This window comes from Argopecten irradians, chromosome 11, assembly GCF_041381155.1.
Source record: "Argopecten irradians isolate NY chromosome 11, Ai_NY, whole genome shotgun sequence".
NCBI lineage: Eukaryota > Metazoa > Mollusca > Bivalvia > Pectinida > Pectinidae > Argopecten > Argopecten irradians.
In genome coordinates, this window is record NC_091144.1 from 40,333,591 (window position 1) to 40,360,975 (window position 27,385).

At 34.4% G+C, this 27,385-nt stretch overlaps 1 protein-coding gene across 12 annotated transcripts in view; it reads right to left on the minus strand.

Annotated features, from left to right (window-relative positions):
• LOC138335562 (uncharacterized) overlaps positions 1 to 27,014 on the minus strand; it is a 39,718-nt gene extending 12,704 nt beyond the window's left edge. Inside the window, exons 1-10 of one of the 12 annotated variants that reach the window (XM_069284708.1) lie at positions 26,669 to 27,014; positions 21,783 to 22,095; positions 20,367 to 20,408; positions 9,526 to 9,624; positions 8,156 to 8,269; positions 7,795 to 7,905; positions 7,422 to 7,547; positions 5,083 to 5,124; positions 4,568 to 4,591; positions 3,074 to 3,112 (exon numbers count right to left, since the gene is read on the minus strand). In XM_069284708.1, the coding sequence (XP_069140809.1) occupies positions 3,074 to 3,112; positions 4,568 to 4,591; positions 5,083 to 5,124; positions 7,422 to 7,547; positions 7,795 to 7,905; positions 8,156 to 8,269; positions 9,526 to 9,624; positions 20,367 to 20,408; positions 21,783 to 22,073 (888 nt within the window). In that variant the 5' untranslated portion in view covers positions 22,074 to 22,095; positions 26,669 to 27,014. Of the gene's footprint in view, positions 1 to 3,073; positions 3,113 to 4,567; positions 4,592 to 5,082; positions 5,125 to 7,421; positions 7,548 to 7,794; positions 7,906 to 8,155; positions 8,270 to 9,516; positions 9,625 to 20,366; positions 20,409 to 21,782; positions 22,096 to 26,668 lie in introns of all 12 variants that reach the window. The other 11 variants (XM_069284707.1, XM_069284712.1, XM_069284713.1 and 8 more) reach the window with 11 other exon arrangements.
• Positions 27,015 to 27,385: the final 371 nt, after the last annotated feature.

Genomic DNA, 27,385 nt, shown 5'->3' on the forward strand with positions numbered 1-27,385 from the left:
TGTTAAAGTTTCAATCGAAAAACCACATATTAATTTCAAATGATATAAGGTCTTCTGCAAAATAGAGCTAAATTTCTGAAAAACAAACAAATATATGTCACCATATCATTAAGTCACATCATACAGCATGTGTGTTATATCAATGGATGCTTGTCAGCTTGTGATAAGGTGTGTTCAGATTATTCAATATTGGGTATTCAAGAGCGATCACATTTTGCTTCTGACTGCACCATGAAATCCCTTACCACAAAAAGTCTTTACGTCACCTACCAGTATTTATAATCGATAAAAAGTTTAGTTTGGCCTTTATTTTTTAAGATATCAGGACCTGAGCGGACATTGCACGAGACTGATTTCCTGATGTACTTGTCAACACTTATCATCAAACACATTGTCTACAGATAGTAAGTCTTCTAAATATCACATGTAGATACGTATTTATTGAACATAAATCTACATTGTATGTTCATCATCTACAAAATTATGTACATAGTTTATATACGTACAAATGTATTCAAAAACCAATGAGGTCATAGGGTCATGCATTCATATGAACCATAACCCCCAAATATGTCTAGCCAACAGCATCAACTTATTTTTGAATTAGAAATTACAATTTCATGCAAAACAATTCCATGTTAGCATGGTCTTTATCCTCAATATATTTCACAACATCATCTTATATGGAATTGTTTGACAAAATAAAATCTTCTGTATTCAGATACAGTATCATGTTGAATTTACATTACTGTAAATAAGGAAATTTTCAGTATGTTGGCTAGCTTTCATTAAACTCTTTGCGATGTGAATATGCTCGCGCTGTGCACTTGAACAACTGTCATGTACAGTTTAAATATTAACATGTCAAGATTTACACTATGGTCTTCTTTGCATATTCATGTGTTTAGACATATTCATGTATTTAGACATATTCATGTGTTTAGACATATTCATGTATTTAGACATATTCATGTGTTTAGACATATTCATGTGTTTAGACATATTCACAGAATTTTAATGAACGGAAAATACGCAAAATCTTCCATGCTGAAAATAATAATATTCCAATTTGTTTTACAGTAATCCTGAGAAAGGCTCTGCAACATAAAAATTCACTTAATCTCTGGATCTATGTTAGATGTACATAAACCATTTTTACATTGTGTTACATTATAGACTAAACTAGGATACTAATCAATTAAATCAAACGAGTTTTAACATTAGTATAATATCCATACCACCATCATGTAAGCCCCAGAACATGCAGTCAGATGACAAAAAGACAAGTGTTATTGACGACACAAACCCAGCTCTAACATTTATTGTGGATAAGACATTGGTGCTACCTTTACAAAACTATAATTTAATACTTTACAAATCCCTGCAAAACTCCAGCCAACAATTACTTAGGCTGTAATGCACTTATAAAAAAATACTGCTACAGGTTGTTTCAAAAACTTAATTCATCAAACCTTATGGTTTTCAATAATTCACTGAAGAAAAATGAACAGGCCAAAATTTTTCCTCAGTTATGTAGACCTTCAATAATCTGGACAACTTTGTTACCAGTCTGAGAGTAAACCCTTCGAATAGCAAAATTTCCAGATTGGGTAATTTAACTTTGTCAACGACAAAATCCACTACCTGCCATTTTATTCTGGATTGTGATTTTTACAAACATTTGACGTCAGATTATTGTCAATTCAATGTATACTTATTTCACTTCATCCATTTTTATATGTGAAATTGACAAATGAATTTGGGACCTTGATTTAAGTCAAAAACGTTAGGGGGACTTTACTGGTAATGGTATATGAAGTGATATGTAATGTTGGTAATAAGAACCTTACCATTAATCTACCACACTAATCCAGATATACGGTGATTAGCAAAGTTCTATATATAACAGACTTAAAGCTTTTTTATACCAGTGACCCATATAGGACAACTATAGGTAATGTATACATGTGGCTGCTTTAAAGGGGATTAAATTACTAGGTCAAAATCTTGTTGAGGTAATGTCTATTAAAACAGTGACCCAGCATTATAAAAGATTCTATAGGTATTATAACGACTGTATTGTAATTGGTGGATTTAAATGTACACTATATGATTTCAGGTGTTGACATTTGTCTTTTAAAGTGATTTGATAGTACTCTTCTGACCTCACGCTGTACCGTTACGTCGGCGTATAAGGGCGACATTCCACAAATAGTACAGATCGTGTACCAGTAGATATAGATAGTCCTGATTTTTAAACTCAAAGAATAAATATCAATCAGTATAATCGCCGGTAACTCTGGTTGTTCCACTGTCTGGTCACTCAGTATACTTAAAACTAGTTGTGTACATATATGGTATATGATGGTTGGTGAAGTTTCGCTGGAGAATTCCAACATGTCAATTTAACTCAATAAAATCATTTTTGTACGGAATGATTGGTGGTCAAATGCTTCATCTTATTTCTACTAGTTAAAACTAGTTGTTGAGAAAAAAATCTTTCAAGTTTATTGTTGGAACGCTGATATGTGTCAACAATAAATGTTTATAAAAATATTCATTTATATCAAATTTTGTTTATACAAATGTACATGTATTGTCTCGTTATGGTATAGTTAGTGTATTAAGGAGAGAACTAATATGAGTTACAATAATGTGTGTCCATACTTTTGTTTCAATAAAATACGTTCTCTTTCATTCCCCAACATGACATTGAAATTGATCCTTATCACTACATTCACACCAATGGCATTTTAGTAAGAAATACATGTATACAGAAAACATCTCTGAATTGTGTGAAAAATTATTTTTAAAAAAATGAAAAAAAAGAAGCAAGCAGTTTAAAAATCAATCTTGCACCAATTATGAAATGCTTGTTAATAAAAAAGATTCCAGCAGCACTTGTTAACCAATGCTAATGTCGCATGCAGTGCAAGCAGAATATAAAGCTCCAAAATCGATACATAATAGAATACAAAACAAAAACAAAAATCGCTAACAAGTATATATACTGAAATATACATATATATCACATCATACAGACAGACGACACCAAACAAATATATTTTTATACCTTATTGCCCTGCGGTTGGCTCCTTTGAGATTGTTGTGGCTAATTAAAAGAAACAAACCCTAATTACTATGTCAACTTTTTTCCATAGTTAATGAAATCTTTTGAAGATAATGTGAAGGGAAGTCGCAGCAATGTAAAGCAATGTTTGTTTGACAGAGACTGAAGTTTTCAATAAAAGAACTGAAAATAGACACCTAGTAAATAAGAAAACTATTAACAGTTGTTTCCCTTGACTTGAGTTGTTCCCCTTGATTTGAGTTGTTCCCCTTGAGTTGTTCCCCTTAACAGATGTTTAAACAATTACAAAACATGATCATTACCAACCTTTCAGGTACAGCAAAATTTAATTTGAATGAAAAACAAACCTCTCATGTCATAAAAATTCAATGATTTATAAGGCTTGATTTCTGCTTCAAACATAATCCACACAGCTAAAATTGTCATTAAAAAAATCAAGTTTTACAATCACACACCATCACCAGCCCAAGTATTCTTTGTATGTTTCTTGCCAAATCATTACAGGTACATTATCTTCATTTGCAACAAACGAAGATAGTCTGATATTGATTAATATCAGGCATTTTGTTTTAATTACCGACCTAATGGCAAATTTTTTCTTGGGGATTAGAGTTTTAAAACAAACCTAAACTTTCTACAAAACCAATCTGCCAGAAACAAATTTGGAGCCTAAAATTGTGAAACTTTTACAACTGATTCTTCATCAATGAAAGATTAATTATCAAAAATTTATTTTACTTATCTACCTTAAATAAAATTATTTGCCAGACACAAATCTCCATCACTGTATAAAGCTAACAAACAGCTTAGGTGTTAACTATTCAGTCCCAAACAAAAGGCCCAATGGGCTATAGTATTCATATGTCAAGCCAGTGTAGTGTGGCAGTGAAGTAATGAGGATTCCTATCAGAATTTTGAAATATCATAATGGTCATGATGGCAACCACAGTTTCTATCTGAACTGAACAACACACTGTGAGTTACCTCCCCTATACATCCCTATTTACATCAGCTCAATGACACCTGTGAAACAGAGCCAGTGGGAAAAGTAAAAAAAAAATTCTTTTAATGATTGCAGCTGTGGCAGCCATTTTGGTGTTAAGATTGACCCCAAACTTCAATAAATATTTGTTAGAACCATCGTAGTATCCTTCCTGGAAGTTAGGTTTCAGTTTAATCCAAGAGTGGGAACATTTAGAAGTTAAAAATGTGAAAAGTTCCCAGAAGAACACCATTAATGTAAGTTAATTTTTTATTTTACATTGATTGCAAAACACACAGAGAAAATGCCCACCATGCTAACTAAATTATATAGGTCCACCTGATGTCATATTACATTCTGTCAAATCAATTGTAAATTTGTTTTAAAATGTTCCTAATAATTAGGCATTCCTTCTGCATTTGATAAAATATAGGCTTTCATAAGTTAAAACTTATTTCCCCACACAAGTATTATATCTTTCAATCAAACCTCACCTGCGGATATTTCGGTGGATCAGGCTGAATAAAACAAACAATGTGATGGTTACTGATGTTCCCAAAACAACCCAGGGCGCATCTGTATCATGGTGTATAGGATTCTCCATTCAGTAATTACTAAAATCCTTTCCACCAATTTTTATCTCAGAAGTCTGACGACTTTTAAATTTTGGCAAATCTGAGAACAGGTTTTGTTACAATGGTAACAAATCTTTTCACAACTCAGTAACCATTTTGTTTGGCATCCCTTATAACCATATATATAAACCAGTTTGAACATGTCTGTCAAGTTATAGATGATCTGTCAAGTATTTTCTAAAAACTTGCAGCTTCGGAAAAGACAGCGAAAAATTACCAGGATATCTTAATTCTAGTCATAATTGCTAATTATTCACTTGAAAGTTTATATTTCACTTTCATCATTTATTTTTAATTCAAATATCATTTTCAAATCTATGCTTTTGAAATATCTAACTTATTCACCCCTGAAATTCCAAAATAAATATTCTCACCTTAGTTGGCTGAGAGGCAGACGAACCATCTGGTACCTGTTGCTGTACAGTAAAACAAGATTCGGTCACAGACACAATTGAACTCATTCACCCCTGAAGACACATTTAGACTCTTCTAAATCAAAGACTAGACCAGTCCATTATGAAATTTCAGGGGTGAATGAGTCAATTTTAAAAGTATAATGACCACAACTATGAATAGATTACACAAAGCACTCCAAAATACAATAACTATATAGTTACCATGGAAAGAACTACCATAGATACATCATATATATGACAACAAAAGGCCCAGAGGGCTTGTATCAGATACATTTACAACAAGAAGGCCCAGAGGGCTTGTATCAGATACATTTACAACAAGAAGCCAGGATATTGAAACCATTGTGGAAAAATTCGAAATTCTATACTTTTATTACATATCATTTATTTTTATTTTTGTATAAGATATATATTATATCATCTGAAGAAACAGGAAGTATATATATATTTTTTTTTATAACTACAATCTAAACTAAATCTTCTTTAATATGATTTTATTTACCAGTACATGATTGCATATGGTCCAATTATTTAGTGAAGGATAATCTAGATATTTAGATATATTAACCTTTTAACATATAAAAATATATTTATTTTAACACTAAAAGTACAAAATAATCTTCAGGTTACTTGCAAACAATAAAATTTCTGGTTATTGAACAAAGCTGAATAATAACATCGCCCCTTTGACCACACATCTATAGAAAGAGATTAGTCATCAAACAAGCTCTGAATATCTGTTACAAACAACTAATAAAAACAATAACAAATACTGTTTTAGTATAGAGAATAGAAATCTGTCTATATCACAGAAATCATTATAGGACCTGTATATCAAAGGAGAATGTACCGTTCATATACCATATTAGACCCAATTAGCGCCTAATCCCCAATTGACTCCCGGGGCATAGATAATGACTAAAACTACACAAAACTGCGTATACATTTGTATATGTAGTTTGCAATCATTTAGTCTTGTTGAACACATTTTCTTTTTTTCAGTTTTCTTATTGGGTCAAATACGGTAATTCTCAAACTTATAATAGTCTCCCATAGCAAACCTGATACCACGTAGTTCTTAGAAATCAACCATAAGCTAATATCTGAGATATTTTCATTCTGGCACATAATAATTCACTGTCATCCAGTTTCGAGGGATCAAAACTTAGATACATCTTAAAAGAGGTACTTTAGATTACATTTACACCATGTTAACTCCTCTGATAGTGTGAAACTGTCTGAATGGCCGTGATTTGCTGTAAATGGTGTATCATACCTATGGTGGGCAAGTAGACATTTTACTGTAAGCCCTCCACCTCTGTGTCATGGAGGCCAACTGTTTGATATGAAGGCAAAGAATACTGGATAAGGGGACAGAACTCTGGGGCAGAAGACTGAACACGGGGCCTTGGTATAGAACAAATGAAGATGTAACCCAGGGCTTGGCCACATAATACTGGATAAGGGGACAGAACTCTGGGGAAGAAGACTGAACACAGGGCCTTGGTATAGAACAAATGAAGATGTAACCCTGAGTATCAGCTAGGGGACAAAACACAAGGTCAGGAGACAGAACACAGGCCCTTGGGTACAAAACTCAGGGCCAAGGTACAGAATACAGGATTAGGGAATATAATCTTGGGCCAAATGGCCAAGTGGAATACTGACTTAATTAAAGCAAGTGCACAGCACATAGGGCCCTGGGCACTGAACTCAAGGTCAGCTAGGGCACAGAACACAGGGCCAGGGCACAATACCAAGTACTAAGGCACATAACCACGGGCCATGGGACAGAACACAGGGCTGGGCCACAGAGTCTATCAGGTAACTTAGATCCAGGGAATAGAATTCACAGGACAAGGGGACATAACTCAGAAACAGGGGACAGAAAACAGGGCCCAAAGATGAAAATCCTGCAGGACCAGGGAATATAATGTACGGTCAGAGGTCAGAACCCACGGACAGGGGACATAACATGGGACAAAGGGACAGAACCAAGGGTCAGGAGATATAAATCAGGGCAAAGGGGCAGAACCCAAGTTCAGGGGATATAACTCAGGGCAAAGGGGTAGAACCATGGCAGGGGATATAACTCAGGGCAAAGGGGTAGAACCATGGCAGGGTCAGGGCCAAGACAGAACTCAGGGCCAGGAAATTATAAATATGTGTATCACACAATATTGATACAAAGAAGCAGGTATAGAATGTTATATAAGCTGTCAATAACAATCACAAATTAGTTGAAGCCTGACTTATGTAGTATAATTAACATTAAAGTACACATCCACACCGCTCACCTGTCCGCTCTCCTGCACTACCTTTGACGACGAAGGTGCAGTATTCTCCGACGCCGACTGATCATTAGTCGACGGAGGGGTAGCAGGTTGGGGAGGCAGAGCCTGCTTTTTAGTCTTTCTTGACAACTAGTTAGAACATGTATATGTTAGTATTATCATTAAAAACAAACAATCTGCTTTCTATCTAGGTGAGTGGTTTTCAACTTTGATTACTGGTATCAAATAAAAAATTACACCTGTTGATTAATTTAACATTCAGGTTATAAACTTTCTACTGCGATGGGAACTGTTGATGTAAGGTTTGACTTAAGCACATTGAAGAAGTAAAGTTAACAGCTGGCCATTATAGAATACGCCCGATAATAACGCTCACCTGTGCTACCTCTGAAGACGAAGGCCCATGATTTTCTGATGACGCCTGATCATTGGTGGGAGTATTAGCAGGTTTGGGAGGAGGGACCTGTCTTTTTGTCTTTCTGGACAACTACAGTTTAAATTATTATCATGGTATGTTTAGATTTTCATTAAGGAAATACTTCCTGATCTCTGAGAGGTATTCAACTTCAATTATGGTATCGAATAAAAATTACAAATGTTGATTAATTTAACATTTAGGTTATAAACTTTCTACAGTGGTACAAATTATTGACAAATTAGTTTTAGTTTGTCCTAAAGCACATTGAAGTTAGTACAGTTAACAGTCACTGTAGAATACACCCGCATACAAGGCTCACCTGTGCTACCTCCGAAGACGAAGGTGTGGTATTCTCCGACGCCAACTGATCGTAGGACGGTGGAGGATTAGCAGGTTGAGGGGGTGGGACTTGCCTTTTAGTCTTTCTTGACAACTATAGTTCGAATATATCATGGTCATGTAAGTTTAGTATTGTCATTAATACGCTCTGATTTCTATTACAATACTACAAATGAACATTTTCATCTATCAGGGCATCCAAAACATGGTATACATGTAACTCTGTTTGATCCAGTTTTGATTGGTTGACATACTGACCTTTAACTCTGACTATCAATTGTTCTCTTGATCACATGATTCAATGTATCTTTTGATTGGCTGACACAATGAACTTTAACCCTGTCTATCATTGTTCTATCGATCACATGATTCAACATATCTTTTGATTGGTTGGTGGAATGAACTTTAACCTTGACTTTCAACTGTTCTATCAATCACTTGATTTAATGTTTCCTTTGATTGGCTGAAAGAATGAACTTTAAACATGACTACATCACATGATTTTATGCATCTTTCGATTGGCTGACTATCTGTTGACCACTTCACTCAGGCTACTTAGACTGAAGTGAGAGCATACACACATTATAAATAGCCAATAAAGAATTATTAAGTTATAAATAATATCATTTATTTACAATTCATTAATATAACTGATTCGAATGTTCCAATAACAATACATTGACACTAAAAATATTTTGTTTTAATGTGTTAAAAATACAAAATTGCATCACACCCAACAACATGCACTTTTTATGTGTATAGCCACTTGTAATTCACACAGTTTATATTACTGTATCAACTTAATTATACTGGCAATATACACAACAGACTCCTAAAATCACATATAGGCTGATTAATTACTTTTAGAAAGTCCACCACATCATATGATACCATAGATCTAAGCACTTGGCCCCAAGATCAAGAAACAGTTTCAATTTCTAAAATATCTTTATTAAGTTTTGTTCCAGCCAATCACAGATTATGTTACAAAAAGTTATATCATTTTTGATTGGCTAGGCAAAATCTCAAGTCTAGGATTGTTTCAAGATCTTGTGACTTGATGTTAGTATGCAATTGCAGAGGATTTAATGTAAGAATCAAAGCTGTACATGATTACAAAAGTTTGCAATCTTATATTACAGACATATATATATCAGAGAAGTATGTAATTTTTAAAACAAAAAGATGAGTTTTATTCCAATAATTACAAAGATTCACCCATCATGAAAGGAGCATGCAAGTTAATATGCAAGTCGATCAGTAACGATCGAAGTTAATTCAGATATAGGTAAATGACTGAAAGCATAGTGACCAGCCATTTTATACACCAACACCCCTCACCTGTGTTACCTCTGACGACGAAGGTGCGGTATTCTCTGACGACGCCTGATCATAGGTTGGTGGAGGTTTGGCAGGTTGGGGAGGAGGTCTTTTAGTCTTTCTTGACAACTATAGTTTAGATCATTTATGATTGAATATATATCTTTGATGCCCATGAGGGTATTTACATATCGTATTCAACCCTATAAGCGCCCATCTCCCTATAAGCACCCCTTCCCCTTTTTGAGGCCTCAATTTCAATTTCCCAAGCATAAATAAAGACCAAAACTACACAAAACAGTATAGATTTGCAGTAATAGCGTCTTATTAGCACCTTTTCATTTTTTCAAATTTTTAAACGCACTGGGCGCTTATTGGGTCAAATACAGTATATATACAAGCAGGAGACAGATTATTTGAAACTGAATTTAGTTGTTTTGGGGTTTTTTCAAACAAACAGTTTTTGTATGTAATAATTGACTTATTTATTTTATATCACTTTCAAAATAAGATATATAACTGATACAAATCACTTTCGATGGCCTGAATGTAAGCATGTAAAGGGTCTTAAAGTGGAAGGAAATAGATTAAGCAGGTGACCCCTGACCTTTTCATGTCTGTGCCGGGAATCAAATCCCAGTTAGCTTGGAGAAAGGCGAGTAGTTAAACAATTACATTACCCGATCATTTATTTATGGATAATTGTGGAACTATGAAGTTTTCCATCTAATTGGGAGATTTTGTTACTAAAATTTAAAATGGTTCTTAATAATTTGAAGGATACTGCTTCACAAAGAATTTTATTCTAGTCAAATGATGGTTATTTGAGGAGAATGTGCCATATGAAATATCAGAGAAATCTACAACAGTGTTATAATGATGTTTACAGGCTGTCAGTGTATATCTGTAGGAATCTTTGACAAACAGCGTGTTTATACAATACACAGAACGCTACAATACTTCTGATACATATCTAAAGCCATTGTTAGTTCATATAATATCAATTTTCCATTGATTATGAAATCAAGGTAAAAAAACAGTAACAAGAGGCACAGAGGGGCCGTATTGCTCATCTGGATATCATAATGATCATATGACAAAACAGTCATTTCTACAGAGAAAGAAGACTTCAAAGAATTTTTTTCTGTAAAGCCCACCACCTCTGGAGAGTTCAAATTCCATGTGGGGCAGTTGCAAAGTACTGAACGCTGGTCAGCAGTTTTTCTCCAGGAACTCCAGCTTTCCTCCACCAACAAACCTGACACGTCCTTGAATTACCCTGGTTGTTAATAGGATCATTAACTAATAAACCCAACGCTATTAAGGGCCCAGCCCCTCCTGCCCCAAAAGAGTAAAGAATTATAATTTCCATAAAACCAATTGGACCCCTTGCCCCCAAGGAATCGGTTATAATTCCTAAGACTGCCTGTCTCAAAACGTCATATAGCCAATTGAATATAGCGTACATATACTATACAATTGGTACCCAGCAATGCATGTTTTGAAAGCTTTGAAAAGCCCAAGAAAAATCTTAGCTTGAAAATAGTCATTTAACACTATAGAGTTCATATTATATATAATATCAACTACATTTAACTATTTGACAGTGAATTTACTTAAAGCTCTCAACATTTGTTCTGTAACTGAAATGATATTATGAAACTAACCCTTTATAGAATTGTTTTGAATACCTTACTGCTAGTTTCTGTAAGCTTTGTCATAAATGTAAGTTAAGCTTATCGAGCTCCTTGTACCATAGCCCAGAACTGTGACTGAGTGGTTGTCGTGCTGTACGACTCATTCGCTATGATAAGTTTTATCAATGAAAGGACTATAGAAATTTAACATACCCAGTCAATATTTCATATCGAACACCGGGGACTAAAGTTACAGGAGCTAGCTGTGAGTTAGGGGTAAATTTGACCAATGTACTCAATCAAGATCATAATGGTATTCATACAGTACACAGACTGATTAGTTACTAGAGCCATGAGTTAAATTTTTACGACGGTATTGAGTTTATCAAGTCAATATTCGCACAGTACAATATTGGACTGAATTTACAGGAGTCATGAGTAAAATTTGACCAATATATTCAACTTATCGAGTCATTATTTGTACAGTACCATATTGGACTGAAGTTAAAAATGCCATAAGTTACCGTAAATTTGACCTATGTATCAATATCAGTACATGAATTAAAGTAACAGAACCTATGAGTTAAATTTGACCATGTATTCATTATCCAGTCAACATTCGTATAGTACATGGACTGAAGTTATAAGAGCCGCAAGTTAAATTTCCCCAATGTATTTATAAATGTTCTTTAACAATGTCAATATTACCGTAACTTGATAAGTGAAGTTTGGTATTACCACCCACTCAAGTGGACTTTACTAATTCACCCCTGAAACTTCATAATGGACTGGTCTAGTCTTTGAGTAAGAAGAGTCTAAATGTGTCCTCAGGGATGAATGAGTTAATGACCCAATTGTGAATGGTCAGTTTAAAATCGCTGATCCTATAACTTTAAAGGGTTACTTAAAACTCTTGGAGGAATATTCTAAATCAAAATCTTTCTTATACTCCAATTCATCTTCTTGTGAAAAATTATTTTAAAAGATTATAAAGAGATGTCATTCATTTATGATCAGTTTAAAATTTTATAAAGTTTTAATTCTGTGAAAAGCTTAATAGAGTAAATTACTAGCCACTTGGTGATCTTGTTCAAGCCTGTTTTAAAAATGTGATAAATTTTCATAAAACTATATACTTTTCAAGCCATACAAATGTCTCTCCTTTCACAAAGGAGTAGATATGATAGGACCAGTATTTGGCCTTAATTTTTCAGGCCGAAAAATATTAACTCTGCTCCACATCAATTTCACATCAATAAATACTCTCATACTTGCAATTCATCAAAACATAACTTTTTATAACCATGTACACGATGTGCTGCACCTATGACGTCATCAAATTGATGATTTTCCTCTTCTCGCCAAATTTTGCTAGAAATTCATCATCTTTAGGTTAGATATGGCTTGAAATAAATTTGGCCACCACCTTGGAGCAACTTTATATTTTGCATGAATATGCGTAAATACACGATACACAATGTGTGAAAATCTCTTTCTGCTCCACGATGGCGGCCACATTCATTTTTAGAGAAAACCACTCAAAAAGTATGATTTTTCAAGGATTTTTGTGAAAAATGGCGGGAAACTGCATGTTGATGACGTCATAGTGAACATAATTGGCACATGCGGGATATTTTCGGGATGTTATGTGTTAGCAAATGTATTCAACTGTTATATGGCAAAATATGTTGTTCTTTACTGGAGAATTAATTTTGAGGCCATATTTGAGTCTTAACGTACCTTCTCCTTTTCGGCCTCTTTACCATTCTCAGGCACACAGAAACAGAAACAACCATCGTATTTGACCCATGAATTGGGTGCTTGTAAAATTGAAGCAAATAAGGGGGCGCTTAATAGAAACAAATTTGGACTTATGCCATTCATAAAATTATTCTACAAATTAAGCCATGAATCAATCAGCAAAAGAAATCAGTAAGGAAACTGACACACTTTTCATATTTTCAGTCTCCATCTAATTTAAAGTGAAATTGAAGCCTAAATAGCCATAGAGGAGGGAGGGGGCGCTTATTGGGTCAAATACATTATATAAAATCCATCCTGAATTTCTTGATATGATGGCATAGTATTAATGACGTCAGTTAATACATTTTTCTTTCAATGAGCTGATGGAAAAGCAACCAATTTATATTTCAAAACTTAATTATTTAAAATGCTATTTCAGTATATATGTATACGATCCTGTGTTGAAATACCTGTACGGTAAAGTCCATAGAAAAAGTAAGCTTTATGAAAAAAACTTCTGTCAGAACAAAAGCTTTTGGTTTTAAAGTTACTAGCTATGCTTGTTACTCTGTCCTTAGATGTATATTTATAGGTATTGATTCCCAATAAATAACACAGCGTCTCCCTGTCAATATTTCCCCCGACAACCATTGTGTATGGGACAACATTAACGCTGCAATGATTGATCTACTGCTCTATACATTTAACACTCCAATTTCTCACTTCGACGAAAATTAGGACTAAAATATGACCGATGTTTATCTTATCAACAAAATAAGCAAATGAAATATTCATCAGAACAGTCCTGAGCAAGAGCAGTCTTTAAATGCACAGCTAGCCTTTTCACCTCCATTATAATCTTCAATGGCGAAAATATGAAGTGGCGGAAATTACATTTATATCCTCTATTTTCGGGTACAAATGTGAAATTTGCAAGCGGCAAAAACATCCCTACATATATATATGAAGTCTATCCTACAATATTTGATATTCATGGCAATGTGAAGAAAACAAAATTCATCATAACAGAATCTGTTGTATATCTTGTGAATTACTTTAAATGTATTTCAAATGAATTATATGTCATATTATGACCTGGAGATAAAATGTGACTTCAAGGATAGTCACAAATTGAGACGCCATAAACACTTACAAATATTACGTCATACACAGACTCAGATGTGACATCATGGACAGACTCAGATAAGACATCATGGACCCTTACAGATGTGATGTCATGAACAGTCCAGTCACAGATGTGACGTCATGGACAGTCCAGTCACAGATGTGACATCATGGACAGTCCAGTCACAGATGTCACGTCATGGACAGTCCAGTCACAGATGTCACGTCATGGACAGTCCAGTCACAGATGTGTCACGTCATGACAGTCCAGTCACAGATGTCACATGTCATGGACAGTCCAGTCACAGATGTCACGTCATGGACAGTCCAGTCACAGATGTCACGTCATGGACACTCAAAGATGTGACATGATGGACGCTCACAGATGTGACATCATGGACAGTCACAAATATGACAACATAGACAGACTCAGATGTGACATTATGGACAAAATCAGACAAGACGTCATGGACAGTGTCAGATATGACGTCATAGACAGACTCAGGTGTAAAGTCATGTCCACTCAAAGATGTGACATGATGGACACTCACAGATGTGACATCATAGTCATTCAATAAATGCACCCACTTATCTGATATCTGCCAATTACAAAATAAATTGGCTATTCCTGTTCATTTAGGATTTTCTAACACATAATGTATAGGCCTTTGACAACTATATACATATATATATATATACATGTTGGTTTATAAAGGCATTTTTTCTCCGATTCAAAATACAAAGTACTGGTAAACATCAGTATATTATCAGTATATATGAATGAAGTTCTCTCTCTGAGTAAGTTCTCTCTCTGAAGTAGCATGCTGTTACTCAATACTGTTAACAAAGCGCAATATATGATAAACAGGCAAATGTACCAGATAGTACGGGTGACTGAACACGATCTACAGCAGAACCTGATGAAGTGTGACATCCTGTATACTAAGACTTGTCAACGTACGACATTTTATACCAGTGCTGGTATGATAATTAATTCCAACAGTTCACTAAATATACCTATTAATTCATACAAAAGGTATACCTCAATTACATAGGACTTATTGGTGGCGACTAATTTAATATTTAATTCCTTATTAAAAGTATCTAACAAGAACAAGTCATTATACACCGATACCTCATGCAATGGCAGACTGATATATTATGCATTCTACTATATGACATATTATTAGCCCTCCACCTTTGGGTTTCATGTTTGAATGCCACATGGGGAACCAGCTACCATGTACTGATCAAAGGTCAATGGTTTTTCTCATGGTACTTTCAACTTTTCTCTCCTTCCTAAACTAAAGATGCTCCACTTCTGACAGAACATAAATGATACTCATTATTTGAACAATAATTAGGGTTTAATCGTGTATGTCTAATTAACACAAAAAATAATATGAAATAATTTGTTTTGCTTTTGGTGCATGTGCAATCAGTACTTCATTCCATATAGGATATAGTGGCACAGAATTTTTTTCGGCATGCAATTTAATATTTTTTTTTATATTTTTAACTTGAAGTAAAATCACAAGCTCAAACTTTTCAATGGTGGTAATAGTGTAAAGTTTAACAATTGTAATTGAAGAAAAATACTAAATAGTCTGCTCCTGTTTTTAAAAGTGAAAAATTACCATTTGTCACCAGTGGAACATCTTTAATAAGTGACAATGGCTATTTGTAGAATGTAAAACAAAAATCAAATACTGTATTTTCCCTATTAAGAGCGCCTCCTCTAATAAGGGCGCCCCCACGTTTTTTGCTGAAAAAATTAACTAATTTCATACAATTTTTGTGCCAGATTGTGACGATTTGTCTTTGCAGACGCTGAAAAATTACTGTTTCACATCAATCTGATGCTTAACAGATATCCGATCAGCTTTTATAAGCACTAAATTTATTGCATTGGACAACTTAGGACATCTTTGCCAAGTGTTTACACATAGAAATAGCGAGAACGCCATATTCAAAATAAAACGTGTCACTTGAATGCTCCACACACGTGTATGGATGAAGAATAACTGGCAACAACATTTTAGCGATGTCTATATAGGTTTAATGATTACTTACTGTATATCTATGATAAAGGTTCCTAAATAACAGGAATGTTATCATTTCTAAGCATTTTATTGTGTGCTCTTGTCGGTAATTCCCATCTGCCACAAAACGAAAGTAGCGATCGAAAGCACCGTCCGCCATTTTGTGTACGCATGGTAAACAAACAGGCTAGCATGAAATGCCAAAATTCCGTGAAACAGACATATTTAACCAATGTTTGATAATTCTGGTGCATACATTTCTTCATAATTATGTAATTTCAACACTTACTTGACTTCAAAACGTAAGTTGGTTATAGTAAGTTTCAGAAAAATACGAAACTAAAAGCAAGATGACTATAGTCTGTTTCAGAAAAAACATCTAAAAATGGTCTCAAATAACGGCGCCCCCTTTGGCCATTTACCCGCGCCCGGCGCCCTCATTAGGGAAAATACGGTAAATGATACTACAACATCTTGACTAGCAATAAATCAAAGATATATCCATGAACTTATGCTCCAACATCACATGACATACGGTATTTGACCCAATAAGCGCCCTAAACATCTAAAAATTGGTAAAAAAAATGAAAAGGTACTTAAGACAAAATTACTGCAAACCTATACAGTTTTGGTCTTTATTTCGCTGGCAATTGAAATAGAGGCCTCAAAAGGTGGAGCAGCGTTTATAGGGATATGGGTGCTTATTGAGTCAAGTACGGTAGTATATCCAAGAAATCCACATTAATATAAATTGCACCCATGCATGGTTATACAATTATTAATTCAGATGATGGCATTAATTTGAGCATTAGGATCATAGAACCAGATCTCACAAGAATCACTTTGGAAATCCATTCATGTACGAGGGGTGTTCCAAAATTATTGTTACTTTGGTGATTTCTCTTTGATAGAAGTAATTCTGATCATTTTACTTTGCCCTGTCCCTCGAAGCACTCCCCCTCTGCATTTATGCATCGTTTCAACCAATTGATCCACTTTTGGAAACAGTTTTCGTACTCTTGAATTGGTATACTCATAAGATACTGGTAAATGGCAGAGCCAAGGGCATTTCTTGATTTATATTTTGTTCCAGACAGGTGAAATTTTAGTTTGGGGAACAAGAAAAAGTCACAGGGGGCCAAGTCTGGTGAATATGCAGGTGTGGGAGGACAGTGACCTTTTCTGCCTTCAAAAACTCCATTACAATGCGCGCCTTGTATGCTGGCGCATTATCATGTAAGAGCCTGAGGTACTTCAAACCTGTCTGTGGGCGGCGACGTTTGTAGACTTTCTTAAGTTTTCGAAGTACAACATCTCTATAATACTTCGCTGTGACAGTTTTGCCTTTTGGAACAGGGATTTGAATGATTTGACCCTTGTTATCAAAGAATATGACATACAAAACCTTCCTCACGATGCATATTCTTTTAGCAATGCTAGGGCGCCTGGCGTTTTTGTTTGCCCAGATTCGATAAGAGCATTTTCTTTTGGGTTCAAAAAAATACTCAAGTTCAGAATAAGTTCTGTATGAATATATAATGCTAAACTGTACTTTCTGCAAGAAATCCATTGATTCTTACACACAACAAAGATACAAGAACTCAGAGCATATTTCAGTGTACAGATATTCTAAATACATGTACACACTATTTTCATGCTCATACTCAATATTTCTAAAGACATATTCATTTTCACCTACTTGAATTTTTCATTCTCCGATCATGCACACATGAACTTCAGTCAAGGAGTGAGAGCTTGAGAATAATCAAAACTCAAGCTTTCAATACCACTGTTTTAAAAAAAAATATTTAATTTTCACTTAACCAGTACTTGAATTTTTTATTCTCTCTGATCACCCCTAACCCTCAATCATGGAGTGAAAGCATATCAAAGCTTCAAGCTTTCAATACCACTGTTAATGAAAATCTGTCACCATACACTATCATGGTCTGAAGTCAAAGGTGGCACCTGATTCAAATGATCAATCTACCTCATAAGTTATAAATGAAAATAATATACTCTCATTGTTACACTTAGTAGACAAATTTCTGTCAGGAATCTGTACCAGTTCTGAATACCAATTTATACTTGCTCTTAAAATTCTACTACAAGGGATTTCTGTCAGGACTTTGTACCAGTTCTGAATACCAATTTATACTTGGCTCTTAAAATTCTACTACAAGGGATTTCTGTCAGGACTTTGTACCAGTTCTGAATACCAATTTATACTTGCTCTTAAAATTCTACTACAAGGGATTTCTGTCAGGACTTTGTACCAGTTCTGAATACCAATTTATACTTGCTCTTAAAATTCTACTACAAGGGATTTCTGTCAGGACTTTGTACCAGTTCTGAATACCAATTTATACTTGGCTCTTAAAATTCTACTACAAGGGATTTCTGTCAGGACTTTGTACCAGTTCTGAATACCAATTTATACTTGGCTCTTAAAATTCTACTACAAGGGATTTCTGTCAGGACTTTGTACCAGTTCTGAATACCAATTTATACTTACTTGCTCTTAAAATTCTACTACAAGGGATTTCTGTCAGGACTTTGTACCAGTTCTGAATACCAATTTATACTTGGCTCTTAAAATTCTACTACAAGGGATTTCTGTCAGGACTTTGTACCAGTTCTGAATACCAATTTATACTTGCTCTTAAAATTCTACTACAAGGGATTTCTGTCAGGACTTTGTACCAGTTCTTTAAAATTCTACTACAAGGGATTTCTGTCAGGACTTCGTACCAGTTCTGAATATTTATACTTGCTCTTAAAATTCTACTACAAGGGTAATGGGTGGGTCAGGGAGGGGGGGGGGCTTATTCACAGACGGGGGATTAGGATATATGATAATGTAATGATTTTCAAAAGGAAATATTATATATACAACATCTAGAATTAGATTTAATTGCATTTCTCACTGAAAATATGATATACGATATCTAGAATTAGATTTATTGCGTTTCGTACTGAAAATATGATATGTAGTATCTAGAATCAGATTTAATTGCATTTCTTATTGAAAGTATTATATAAAAATTGCATTTTTTACTGCAAATATGATAAGAAAAAATTAAACCTAAATTTGCTATTTTCACTCACTTTCTTTTCTGTTTGTTTTGATTATACATGTATCATATTATGTGAAAAGTTATAAATCAACTACCTGGGTACTTTACAATTCATAATTGTTCAATAATTAATAGTTTATTCTTCATGAAAGGCGTTTGTTACAAACAATACTAAAAACAGCAACAGTATGACATCTAGTACATGTATGTCGAGTAAATTTATGAGAAAACTACATATCATGAAAAGTCAACTTCAATTGGATAATTTTAAAGTATAATATACCATAGTCATTATTGTGGAAAATAAGCACGTTAATTAAGCATATCGTGCAAGTCGCTACAACAGAACGTTGAACACACTCCATTGTGACGCCAATTAAAATGTTATCACTCTTACAAAGAAACTATACACAATACTTATATACATATAAGTATAAACACTTTATGGCACAAAGTCAGGATTAGACTTTCTTAATGTGACATCAAGTACTAATAAAAACGAACATAAAGAAATCTGTGACATGCAAAATAAAGCGGTGTTTGACATTGACAATAGTGCTGCTGGAAATCTTCAGTTTCATTCTCATTTAAAGTTGTATGTATCATCAAAATATTGTAGCCACAATCTAACCTGTCTATAAAGACCACCTGAGGGACAAGACAAACATAGTCTTTACTGGTAAACACAGGTGGTCATTATATACTCGTCAATTTTTGTCCAAATGGGTCCATTTTGGACCACAGAAAAAGTGGTCTTATTACGCAGGTGGTCTTTATACAGAGGTCATGAGGTTTTTATATATCTCTTGATTCTCACAAAGCATATTTATCATGTAAAAAAATCATAAATGAGGTTCAATTCATTTAACAAAATCAACAAATGTTAAAATAATAAAAAAAACATTCTTGCTTTGAAAATTATAAAACTTCCTCAAAGTGTCTTGCTTTGAAAATAACAAAATTTCATTTTTCTTTTATATATTTTTTTTGAAAATTCAAGACCAAAAGCCATGGAAAAATGACAAATCGTTGAGGTCAAACCTACAATTTTTATTTCATTCTATTATAACCACCTCTTCTGCAATATTGTTTCATGGAATTCAATTACAAAAAACAACAAAAACGACAAACTTTGAGAATGAACGTTTCTTCAAGGATAAACAGCTGCACTATAAGCATGCCAGTGTTAGTTGCCAGATCCAAATCCGTGAAATATTATAAAACATGTTTAAACATTCATAGCTCACCGATGCATTCTCCAGGGTTTGGCCCCCGGGAGTTGAGTTGGTCTACAAAACAAGCAATAGCTGATCGTGTGAGAAACACCCTGGCATGGCCTATTGTTGTTTGTATAGATTCAACCATATCGTTTTCATAAATACAAAAATTACACTAAAATTAGCATACAGTAAGCGTAGAAGCAGGAAGTGTTTCCTGTAACTTACAAATATGATGAATTGATTTAAAGTCATATTACTATGCAAATTAACGTCTCAAAGATATATGACTAAATGCTTTTGATTCTAATAGGTGGGTAATACATATTTGTATTGAATCTATTTTCATTATGGTATGAACAGCAAAAGTCGGCCAACTTTAATAAGCATGCTATAAAATAGTTTTCCTTTAAAATGGGGTTTACTGAATTCTTGGAAATGAAATCACTCAGATTTTTTTTTATTTGCCCAGAAGAAATTTAGAGTTTATAATGCTATATATGTGTACCAGGAATTTGGAATTTACTCTCTACTTAAACTACAATTTTTCTATATTTGTTTAAGAACAAGTCAAGATTAAATTTGCGAGTTCATTAAAAGTAAAAAAAAAAACACAAAAAAAAAATAAATGGATGCTAAATCACCATAATTCCTGCCATATTTCATCAATCTAATGTGACTTGATGTAAACACTGAAAAATAAACTAAAAATATTCTCTGCGGGTCGTTTTGTTCGTTTATACATATGTCATTTTCACTCAATCTCCTGAGATCTTCGGTTCAGTGGAGCTAGTGATAGTTATTTGCTACAGGTGACAAACTGTAGGATAATCAATATATATAGTCCTACAACTAGCTAGCAGGCAACAGAAGCATCTCACTCAGTATTCTTTCTATATTCTAAGCATTGTCTTTTTTACTAAGTCATGAAGGTGGATTACACAGGGACTTGCTTTTATAAAAATAAAATATTTTATCTCGGGGGCTGAAGCTCAATTATTCTGTCTTTGTCTATAATAGAGTTATCTGCCCTTACTGGTAGGTATCCTTTGTGGTGTTTTTATCGATTGTATCTTTGTTATTGCGCTTGTAAAATTAACACATGATGTCACAATAAATATCAATACATAAGGGGAGATAAGTCAGTAATATGCAAATACAGAATTCCTGATCAAGCTTTCTGTCAATCAGATGCTTCAAGCCCCTGAGATGATACCTGCAAATGTCACAAGACCAAAAAAACCCAAAAAACTTGTAAAAGAAAATTATTTGGATTCTATCATACTAAAAAGGTTTTTAAAATGCTTACATACATATCTATATTCTATTATACATTTCTATACACTAAAACCACTTGGGATGGAGAAATGTTGGGGTTTCTATAGTCTACAAACGATTGTTCAGAGAACCTTACTTATACAAAATCATTCTAAAAGAGGTACCTACCTTGCCCTGCTTAGCCGCCACAGAGCTCGCTCCTGAATGACCTTGACTTCTTTGAGGTGGACGTGAAGGTGCACCATTTTTACGAATTTCCACTTCTTCAAATTTTCCTTTACGAGGGGTAGAAGCTTCTGATCGAGTGCTTCTATGTTTCGGTTGACCCTTTGTGTTTTTGGAATGACTTGGTGATTTGGATGAGGATGCTTGATCCGAGGACGGTGCAGATCGGGCACTCTCAGGCGCGGCCTTGACCTGTACCGTAGTTGGGGCATCGGATGATGCTCCGTTCCCCATTTTTTTCGCTGTCCTCACACGTCTAAAAATAGAATACAAATATTTTATTTCATAGATAATTAATAACAGAGATATGATTAGGAACAATATTGGAGCCATGAAAACAAGCTTAAGGCAATGCTCTCATGATTGAATTCCTATCTTTTTGTATACTTAACTTGTTTGTTTGTTTGTTTGATTATTTCATCGACCAACAGCTATGGTCATGTAACGACGGCCTCCCATGTATGTAGTGTATAGTGTGTTTGAAGCACGAGGTGCGTGTTTTGGGAGACTGCGATATGTTCGTGTTGTGTCTTATGTACATGGTTTATATATACAATATAGTATCAAAAAGGGTAATCATCTAAATAGTTGTCACAAGAAAATACTTTGATAATCTTATAGAATTTGTGAAGAAGATAAGGGATATGTCAACCGAGACTCAATGAAAGGGTTTGCTTGGTTAGCAAGAAGCTCGCCAAGTGCTGACCAGACAAAAACTTCAACAAGTCTCTTTGAAAGATCTATTTATATATATAAAAAAAATTTCAATTAAAAAGTGGAATTTTCTCCACACATGCCACCATCAAAGACTTGTCATTTTAGTAAACATCAATGATTTTATTGACTAAGTGTGACATGTACTGCCTTAGGTTATGATCGATTGATTACAGTATGTCACATAAAAGTTAAACTCAGGTAAGTTGAGCGGTCTTTACCCTACCTCAGTATAGGTTTAGTTTTATTAGTTTAATGTCATATTAACAGTCAGGGTCATGTAAGGATGTGCCAGCTTTGTTTGTTGATGGAAAAAGCCGGAGTACCAGGAGAAAAAACATCAACCAGCTGCCAGTACCTGGCAACTGCCCCAAATGGGATTCAAACTGGTGACTCGGAGGTGAAGGGCTTGTGGTAATATGTCATGACATCTTAACTTCTCACCCAATCCCCTACACCTCAATAAAAGATACAATTATATTTTCCTTAGCAACAAGGAGATAACACTTCTGTATATAGTCAGGAGAAAGAAAACCTTACATAGGCATTGCCTTTTGCTCAATCCCTTTTCATTATAATTGAAATAAAATTTTGTTGAAATTGAGAAAGAAACACTTAGAGCAATTAAGAGATTGTCAGTATAATAATGGAAATTGATTGATATCACACATTAAAATAATGGACATAATCAAATGTTCTTTCTACACTCTATGAGAAAAGTTCTTAGGTTGTAAAACTAATTTCACCCTGTATTCTATAATGACCAGTTCCAACTTTGAATAATTAAAGTTCAAATGTGTCTTTAGGGGGGTAAAGGTTCGGATGATTTCAAGATTGTATCAGCACAACTGTAATTAGTTAATTAGTTTGAATTTTTATCATTGGAGAAGCCTGGGCTGATTATGTACCTGTTCTTTTTTCACCTGTAATGGTATTTAAACTGTTGTAAGGCTGGGTCATTTCAGGGTATAATCAATTCAGATGCACGTTGTAGGTGTGTTTAAATAATAATTGGGTATAGGACTGTGTAGCACACAAAAAATTACATTTAAAAGAGATACGTTTCAGTTCTTTAAACTTCAAAGTTAAAATGTCCATTGAGTATTTGACACTTATTCACTACAGAAATCTTTTCACAAAAATGAAAAGGTGTCTTTGTATCTCATTTTTCTTGATTTCCTTTCAGAAATTGCACAAAAGAAATTGTAATCTTTCTTTTACAAGATGACAAAGGCATTTTGTATGCGTACCAATGTAGACCAAAATGATATATTTTACTACTTTGCAGAAATGCTTTGTAGATCTACATGTAGCTATTTACAAGTATTATCATGAGAACACCAGGACATGTGCATTGCAGAAAATATCTGAGTAGTCATTTACGAAGTTATCAAAAAAATTCAAACCTTCCTCAACAAAGCACAAAGTTGCAGTGATTTATGCATAAATGAAACGGAACTTTATAATCAATGCAGAATGTATAAATATATGTTAAAAACTCTATGACCGGTAGATGTTGTTTGAGATTGTCATTGTATTGTTGAAATATAAACATTATTAATTTTACATCGATTACGAAACAAGTTATACAACAGGGTTTTTTTTCAACATGATTTGGGGCCGATTCCGTAAATCGGCCCCATTCCCCATGTCAAAACCTCTAAAAATTTCCCAATTCAAGCCTTAAATTTCCCAAAATCATAATTTCTATAAAAAATATCCAAAAATATTACATGAACTTAGTTGGTTAAGACTTTAAATACTTGTGAATTGGGTTAAGAAAAATACCTAAACTACACTGGAAATAATTTTATTTCATATTTCATAATTTTCCCCAAATCCTGGTTTTGTCGCACATTTTCCCAAATTCAAAGCCACAGGGTCCATTCCCAAAGCAGTGAGAAAAAGGCCTGAATAATTTATTTAAATCACTCTCAACGGCCCGGATGTAAACACGCGAGGGATCATAGTGTGGGGAGAAAACCCACGTGATCATCGGACAGGTGACCCCTATAACCTCGTACCCAGGCCGGCTGGGTGAAAGTAAGTGGCTTAACCACTACACCACCCAATCACCCTATTGTTGATGATAAGGTTATTGGAGAGGAAGACACTGATATCTATTTTTTTGTTGGTGTATCATATTACACAGTTTAGGTGTTATCTCATACTTCAATTTTATACTATGCCTGTGCATCTATAGAGTCAAAAGCCTGTGTTCAGACTATCATATAGAGGAACAATTTTCAATGCAAAGGGGAGGTAACCCAGATCATTCATCACAGCAATAAACTATTATTATCTCAAGGCAAAAAGGTAGCTGGGAGACATTGGGAAAAAGAATGTTAACTGTTATGGACAGAAAAATATATTATTCTTAATCCAAATTTGATCACCTTTTACGCTCATGCAATAAGGGGCTGTCAGGACCAACTTCTCTACACCCTACCTGAAAGTCGAAGGTGATATGTCTTTGTTCTAATTTTTACTCTGTCTTTGTATATTAAAGAGTTATCTCCCTTTTGGGTAGACATAGCCATTATTACGTCATTATTTTGTGAGCGTAAGTCACATTAATTTCTCTGAAAAGTAAGTTGTTACCCTATGAAACACGTGACGCACAATCAATACCTACCTGCAAGGGTAGATGACTCTGTATTATTCAAAAACAGAATAGATTTCACTGAGTTTCTTTTAATACAATTATTTGACAGGATAGATATTGGAAACATGGAGATATTTTAACTCTGCCCCTACCAGCTAAACAGGATGGCACATAACAGTACAGTTGTGAAACCTCGCTAGTAGTCGTTATATAATTATCATTGAAACAATCATCAGTCATCAGCACACGTCATCTTACCCTGCTCTAGGATAGGGTAATCATTTCACTTGTATCATCACAAACAAAGGTTTGATTTTCATCAAAAAAACTCATTATCTTAAAACACACTTTATATCATCATTGTCACCATCAGCATCCTACAGCTAATGCTATCAGATCATCCTTGTTGTCATATTAACATAGCTAGGCCCTCCTTCTCGAAAATTTAAGTACCACTGGGAGCCGTGGTGGCCAAGTGGTTAAGATATCTTGACATATTACTACAGGTTCTCCATGCACCTCTGGGTCACAAACTCAAATCCCATCTGGGACAATTACCAGAAGGCTGTTATTCGGTGTTTTTTTCTCGGGGTACTCCAGTTTTACTCTACTATCTGAACCTAGCATGTCCTCAAATGACCCTGACTGTAATAAGACATCAATCAAACAAAGCAAATGTTTCCATCAATCAATAACTTTATTATGGTATACATACACATGTACTAGTATCATTAACTATCATCCTGTGAGGACGGTACATAAGAGATTATAGATTATATATACACAAATATGTACGAAAGCATCCTCAATACTCCTGGGATTACTACCACTGACATAATATTCACCCCTGGACTATCTATAGTAAAATTGGAGGCAGTTCATGGGGAAAAAACTGACCAATCACAGGCCTGCAGAGACTTCCTTTGAAGATTGTAACAGAAGCTACTCAACCACAGTGTACTGTCTGACTGTTATAAATATAATTTCTTTGGTGAACATTAAAGGAATAAATTACCTTTGTCTTCTGTTGCCTTAATTTTAATAGTATGGCATATTCCAGGGATGGATATAAAGTCTATGATATTAACCCCTGGAGTATCAAGGATGGGATGAACCCTTTTTATATGAAAAGTCATTTAAACATGAAAAGTAAATATAATTAGCTTACAAAGTTTAACATGAGCCTCTACCTATTGGATTGGGAAAATCATACCTTATTAACTTCCTTGAAATATGTAAGCTTACATTTTTGTATATTTCTTCCTTTATATTTGGGGATTAATTCACAATAAGGAATTGGGAAAATACACCAAAATTCTTAGGGAAAATGGTCTTTATTTGGCCTCAAATACAACCAAAAAAAGAGTGACTGACCCCGTCACATTAGCTTATAATTATATTTTAAAGTGCAAATTAATTAAGTTTAATATGGTGACAGGTGCGATAAATTAAGAGTCTATAATTAGCTAACTGTAACTGTATAACTGTTTACAAAATGTTGTAAACTCACCTCTAACTTTATTATAGACTTCGTCAGACGTACAATTAAAAAATCCTTACAGCAGAAAACACACTTCTATCGTCTGGTGATAGTTTTCAAACTGACAGCCATGTTGTTCTTACATCTTTCACTGAATTCTAAATTCCCGGCTCCAGACTTGCTAATTAACCTTAATTAGCATTGGGCATCGACACAATTGACCAGAAATCGTGTGACATCCGTTAATCCAATAAAACAAAGATGGACATTGAGGCTTACAGCTGGGTCTGGTAGTAAATATATCCCCATTTGCGTCACATTTCTAATTCACTGTATGAACGGCCTGGATCATGACTGGCTACCGCTCGCTACCTAGCAAAAATAAACAACAGTCGCCGTCATACACACACTTGACTCGGCGTTGGAAAATAAGTCTCATTCAAACGCACAGAGGACTCGCACGATTGGGTACCCGCGTGCTACATTCTTGACTTATTTTTTTAGGTCTATTTGCCTTTTTATACGGGAGATACAGTGTTGGTTTTTTTTAACTATAATACGTACAGTTTATATAAATGTCACCAATTATCGTATATTAAAAGACTTTAAAAAATCCGCAAGTATATTATAATATCTGAGGAGGAAGATAGTGTTTTTCACAACTGAAAACCATATAACATAATTTAAAGTGTCGTGGTTATTAAAAAGTTAATGAAGTTATAGATTTAACAAAACGCTATACAATTA